Raw genomic sequence first — 6,924 nt, forward strand, 5'->3', positions numbered from 1 at the left:
GTAGTTAAAACTGTATCGAACTAAAGCATTTCTATTCTTAAACACTCGAATTCTTATGGGGAAATTATATCAAACGAATTATCACCTAATCTCACTAAATATGAGTTTAAAACTAGTTTGATAATTAAAATAACATAGATAGGACATTAATTTATTGTTGGTGGAATAAAAAGTGTGAATCGATCAATCATTATTTGAACTCATTCAGAATAAAAACAATTAATATATTTCTTTTATCGTAGGTTGAGAAAAATGTGCTCCTAGCATCGAGCTCCAATCAAGACATTTCAGTGTCAGAGCTTCTATTTTCTTGCAATAACAGAGCTCCAGGTTATTATGCTGACCCAAGGTTCAGCTGCGAACTTTTCCATTTTTGTCACTCAGATGGAACCAGAGTATCCATCCCATGTTTCCTAGAAAACCAAAAACACAGAATATGTCTTCTGAAAGACATAGTTAAAAGAGCTTGTGACGGCTCCGAACTTTTCATATCTCTTCCAGAGGATTTGACCTTCAAATCCTCCAAGGACACCACAGCCTCAGCTCTGAACTCAGCGACCGAATTCAAACTACCTCACATTTTAGCAGAGCCGACGCTCTCGTCGGAAAGCAAGACGACCCCTCTGCCGACTGAAATCGGAAAACCCTCAAAAGTTAAAGAAGTCGGAGGCGTTTATGAAGTGTTCAACAGCTTTTTGAAAGAGATCGAAGCCTCAAATCTGCCAGATGACAAGACGAAGACTGAAAATGCCTCTTTCAGGCTGAAGCCATCAACTTTCAGCAGGAGATCTCACGTGCCTTATTCTTTGGAATTGGATCCTTTGACCAATGAGAACAGACGATCGGATGCCAACGGTGCTGTTTTGGTCGAAGTTTATAACGACAGGGATTATGGCGATGGATCGGATTATCGCCCATATCAAAGAAAAGCTAAAAAGTTTCAATTTTCTGATTCAAAGAAGTCTTCTTTTAAACTTCCTCGAAGAAAACGATCAGTTCCATCACAATTTAAGGCAACTCAACCGTACGCTATTGTCTATGCCAAAGTTCCGGATACTACTTTAGCAAGTTCTTCTGACATTTTCCAAAGAAATGCACAAAACCGTCATCAGGTAATTAGCTATATTTAGAAATTTTCTAAATTCAAATTATTTCCTTTATGTATAGTTCCCTTTAACCTTTATTTAGTTATTTATCATTAAACTTAGCGTTATAGATTTTCTTGGAGCCGTATAGATTTTTTTAAGAATCACTATTAAATGCAATCTTTCTGCTTTTTTAGCAAATAAAAATTAATATAATTTAAATTCAGTGCATTTTAAAAAATTATATTTTATTGGAGTAGTTTTATTCCTGTTCAACACACAAAATATAAACTTCCACAATGAAATAAAATTACATAAAAGAATATACTTACATAGGAAATGTTCTTCACAAAAAATACTATTTTCTAGATAATGTATAGCTAAATAATGTGGAATGAAAACAGTTTTATGTTAAATATACATTGTAAGTGTACGAAAAAATAGCAGTTAGGTTTAATTTTTAATTTATAGTTCTGCAATGCTCTATTTATTAAATTTAATATTACTACGAAAATTACTAATAATACTTTCCACAACAAACGGATCAATAAGGCTTGTAGGCTCAACAAGCTTATTAAAAGTCATTTTTAATCACGGTCAAATTTCATAAAACTATTTTCTTATTTTCTAAATTCTTGTATTCTTATTTTCTTATTCTCTAAATTTCTAAACAACTTATAAGTTCTATTAATTGTTCAAAAAAATTGAAAAGATAAATTATTAACTTGAATTTTGAAAATATAAAACTGTGCACGCGAATATTTCTTATATATCTAATTAAACATTTGATAATTTTACTAATTGTTCAAAAACTTTCTAGTCATAAGCCATTTTAGTATTTTAAAACATTTCAGAAAGAAAATGCTATTCCATTTGCTCCAGCCCTTGTACCATCTGATGTTCCTGTCGTACCCGTGACCTTAGAAGTTCGCCAAAGAAAAAAAGATAGAACCCAAAATAATTACCAACAACAGCTAAAAGAACCTCGAACCCGTGGACAAATTGCTGCAGAACAACGAAATGTGTACTATTATAGTCCTGACGAATCTCATGTTGAAGACAACCGTAATGTCAACCCTAGAGGTTCTGCTCGACCACAGTCTCTAAGACCAGGTGAAATAGAGCATCGACAAGGAGAAAGGTTGACGAATTCCCAAAGCAACACTCGACAAAACTCTCCAGGCCAAGATAGAATGCTCTTATACGCTCCCCAAGTATCTAATCCACTGAATTTGCCGAATTTCCCATTCCAGCCTCAACCATTTTTAAATGATATCAGACAAACATCATTCTTTTACCCTTCCCCTGGAGTGCAAGAAGAGTCAGTGCCTTCATTTGGACCACAGATAAATAGACCAAGCCAATACCTGCGGCAGCCACAGTCTCCCGAATCGCCACCACTGGAAAATAGAAGACCGATTCCAACACCAGAAGCTAGACAACCTAGACCACATGGAGGACACGAAGAACAACAGACTTCCGAAAGAAGTGCTTTACCTCAAATCGAAGGGCCAATGCAAAATTTCCAAGGATTTCAAAACCCATTTTTCAGTAATTTTCCTGGCTATGTGCATTACAATGGACTTTATTCTCAACCAGATGTTGCACCACATGGTGGTTTTTCACCACCACATGGGCAAGTTCTTCCACCCCAGTTTCCACCACAACAGCTGGTACCAAGAGAGCCCCCTCAACATAGTGTTCCAGAAAGACCGCGGCAGCCAATCACGGAGAGACCTCAAGTTCATATTAGACCAAATAATGGTGAATCTGGAGGTCAAAACCCTACAAGAAAACCTAATTTTCAAAGTCAAGAACTAAGAAATCCAGAAAGGTTGGTTATTTTAAGTTTTAGTCCTCAATAGTAGCAACTAGTTCATTTAGTAGTAAGTTCACAATATCATGAAACTAATTATGTAAAATGGAAGAGCCTATAATGTTATTTATTTAAATTCATAAGGTGAATACAATTTTATATAAGAATTTTCCAGATTATTCAAGGCAAAAAAAATTTATAATAATAATCATTGAACATTTTAGGACGGCTAATGATCAAATTAAACCACCCATATCTTTCAAAAAAGTACACTTGTGCATCAAATTCAAATTAATTTTCTCACCATACTATTTTCAAACCATAATGATTTAAAATATTTTCAATTTTTATTTATGTAATGTCCTAAATCGTTAATATCTTTTGAGGCGAAACTTAATTGTTGAACATCTATAACTATACTAGATTAAAAATTAAACATCAAAACGGAAATGCATGATGAGAACAATTAATATTCTCACAAGCGGATGCAGGCATAAAAATATTTTAATATAATATTTTAAATATTTTAAATCGATATTTTAAAGTTTTAAATTCCAAAGTTTAAAAAAGGTGCTAGAAAAAAAAACAGACATGAGCTTGGAACTGAGAAAGAAAATAAAACTTTTCCATTAAAATCCATTTAAATTAAAATATTTTCTACCAAATGAAAATTCTAAGCATTAGCGACTGAATATTAATAATTGAATAAATCAATTTTTTTTCAACAAGATAACTGTCATTTAAAGTCGTATAGTTATTTTTAAAGCATATATTACAAGAATTTCTAATAAATTGCATTTAATTATAAATAAGTAAATGCATCAAATGCCTTATAAATAAATGCCTCATAGCCTTTCAAAGTTGAATGACCACTTTTTGTGAGAGAAATAAGACAAATCTTTACAATTTTGAGGATTCAGGGCTTTTTCTTTATGAAGCAACGTGCATCTTATTGCATGATTAAAACATTTTTCCTTTGAAATGAAAAACGATATATTAACAATTAATATTTTTTTATAAAAAAATTATTTGCAAAATGCTATAAGCCATATTTACATAAAATTAATTAATTTAAATATTTTTTTCGCAGACAACCAAATGGATTCATACCTGACCAAGTGATATCTCCACAACCGATTCAGAGACCATACAGACCAAGGCAGTACATGCCAGAACAACCGCCTCCACCACCTCCACCTATATATCAGCCTAATCTAAACAGAGAAATACCCTATAACCAATCTCCAAGACAACCAACACATAATAGAGATGCGCCTGAAAGAAATTTAAGAAGACCGACACCACCTGTTAGTCATCATCAATCATACCATCCAGACATCATTTTGGAAAGACCAGAGCCTATTCCTCCAAAACCATTAAGAAATAGGGAACCAGTTCCTGATCCAAACACAATTTCAGTACGAAACCGAAATCCCAACTTTTTACAACCCCAAAATATTGATGGAGCAAACAGAAACGCTTACGGGCATAGAGAAGAATCTCTACCAGTACGAAGTAATCACGAGCATTCTAGACGTCCCGAATCACAACGCAATACACCACCACCTGTAAATATACAAACTCCTTTTTATCGCTCACCTACACCACCACCACCTTCTTCGAGAATTAGGAGTCAAACAAGAAAACCATCTAATGAAGACAATAGAAGACCATATCCCGTTAAAGAGGATATAGAGCATGATATAGTTGTTGAAGACCAACGTGCAGAACGACACCAACATATTCCATCTTCGCCTGTTGAGTATACTCGAACGAGAACACCTATACAAAATATACCAGATTCAAGAAGACATAGAGATCAGCATTCTCCGAGGAATCGATTTCCAAATGATTCCGAAAATGCACGTAGACCTTCAACTTCTCAAGTCACGCGATACCAGGAAATGTCTGTTCCAAGAACACGTGGAAGTACCAGAGATCAAATTGAAAGACCTCCGCAAAATTATGTACCGGCCAACAGCCTTCCTGACACTTTTGAACCACCTCGTGACTACATAAATCCCCCACCAAGTAATGATGTTGTTGATATTATATCTTACAATGGCGAGACACAAAATAGGCAAAGACAACCGGAATCACAAATAAATCACCCTTATAATCACAGAGAACATCACAACCAAGGAAACCCAGTCATTAGTTACACTCCTGAGTCTATCGTAGAATTCAACCCATACACAGATAAACCACCAAGAGAGACCCATTCAAACACACGATTGCCAAACATCGAGGTTGTTGAAGTTTATAGACACCCAGAAAATATTGAAAGCAATCGCTATCAATACCTTGATGATGAATACCATACCACTAAACAGGTAACTACTACCCGTGCTCCGAAACGAAGGCCACCTCCACCAAAGCCTACATTCCCAGCATTCCCAACGTTCCCTCCCCCTCCCAGAAGACCAATAACCACCCCTCGAGCCGAAACTCCAGAAGAGCCACTCTATAAGGAAGCTGGTGACCCTACTGAAGACTCTGAAAAGTCAGTTTTATCATCTTTTGGCGATACTCATCCATCAGAAGCATACACTGAATCGGAAAGATCAAGGAGTCAAGATAATGTCGAAGCTAACTTTTATTCAACTGAAACACCTGAAGTTACTACAAGAAGACGAACTAGAAAACGAAGACCTCGTCCTAGGAAGCCAAAACCATCCGAAGCTTTAACTGAAGACGGTCTTTACATTCGAGAAACCATTACAGAACCTACAATAGAAACTGAAATCTCAACTCGATCAGCTTCAAGCCGTTCAAACAACAAATGGCGCCAGAACTCTACAAATCAACCACGCAGGCGCACCACCACATCATACCCTGAAACAGATACAACCACAGTTTCCACAAAATCTGAAGAGTATGGAAGTCGAATAAATCTCTTTGGACGCAATAGGAGTAGGAGACCAACTGTTTTACAGGCAAGAAGTTCCCCAACGACTCAATCGCAGCCATTATTGAGAGAAGAATCTCAGCGAGTGACCAAGACTCCTACAGTACTAAGATCAAGGAAACCATACGCAAAGCGGGTTCGTGTAAAGACAACCACTACAACAAGCACTGAAAATCCAGACACTGTCGAAAGCATAAATAGAAGTGATGAAAATGAGGGCATGCTTAATTACCAGCGAGAAGAAACAACCGTTAACTCTAAAGAATCGCCCCAAAGTGAAACAACTACTTTAGCGCCGGTAGAAATCATAACCGAAACTCAAGCAGAAACGGAATCTTATAACGATCTAGTCCAGACCACAGAATATCCATCATTTTTGGAAGGAGAAGATGGTGTAACAGAGACGAATTTGGAAGGAGAAAGCAAGATGTCTGACTTCGAAAGTAGGCGATCAGTTAATAAAAAATTCCAAAATCGACCACGAATTCTGAAGTTTGGAAAACCTAAGTTAAGAACGACGATTTCCCCTATAGAGCTGAATGAAGCAGATAGTCGAACTGCTTAAAATTATGGATTATAGAAGATGGGAAATTGTTTTTAAGACGAATTGATGACTTCAATTTTCGGGCATTGATTATCTTTGAAAAGTATTCAGATCAGAAGTAATAAAAGAACACTTTTAGAAACGTTATTTATTTTGAATCTTAAGCAAACACATCGCCTAGATTCCTTAGCATCCTCCGAAAAACGTAATCATGTTATTTGCCAAACACACCTATGATAATAAGTGTTACTTCCGTGCGCGTTCAACTATCATACTTTTGAAAATAAGTGATTAAAGATCTATTTTACTTTGTGTTAAATCCAAAAAAGAGCAGCGTTCTCGATGAACTTTGTCCTTTGATTGGATTTTGTAGAAATCCTATTCGGTTTAATATGAAACTGTTGCAAGTGCCAAGCTATCTAATTACTCGAACTGCATATTTTTTTAAGGAAAAAAATCGAGTGTTAGATTTAAAATGGTGTTATATGTTACTGTTATGTATGCAAGTGGAATCAAAAACTAACTATTTATATGTTTATCATTTTTAAAATAAAAATTTTTTTCTGAGAAA

At 35.5% G+C, this 6,924-nt stretch overlaps 1 protein-coding gene across 1 annotated transcript in view; it reads left to right on the forward strand.

Annotated features, from left to right (window-relative positions):
- LOC107436452 (uncharacterized) overlaps positions 1-6,924 on the forward strand; it is a 43,003-nt gene extending 36,079 nt beyond the window's left edge. Inside the window, exons 4-6 of the mRNA XM_043044472.3 lie at positions 243-1,112; positions 1,940-2,919; positions 3,992-6,924. Of these exons, the coding sequence (XP_042900406.2) occupies positions 243-1,112; positions 1,940-2,919; positions 3,992-6,374 (4,233 nt within the window). The 3' untranslated portion in view covers positions 6,375-6,924. The remainder of the gene's footprint in view (positions 1-242; positions 1,113-1,939; positions 2,920-3,991) is intronic.

The sequence above is a fragment of the Parasteatoda tepidariorum genome, chromosome 6, assembly GCF_982258835.1.
Source record: "Parasteatoda tepidariorum strain Cologne lab strain chromosome 6, Ptep-v5.0, whole genome shotgun sequence".
Classification (NCBI taxonomy): Eukaryota; Metazoa; Arthropoda; class Arachnida; order Araneae; family Theridiidae; genus Parasteatoda; species Parasteatoda tepidariorum.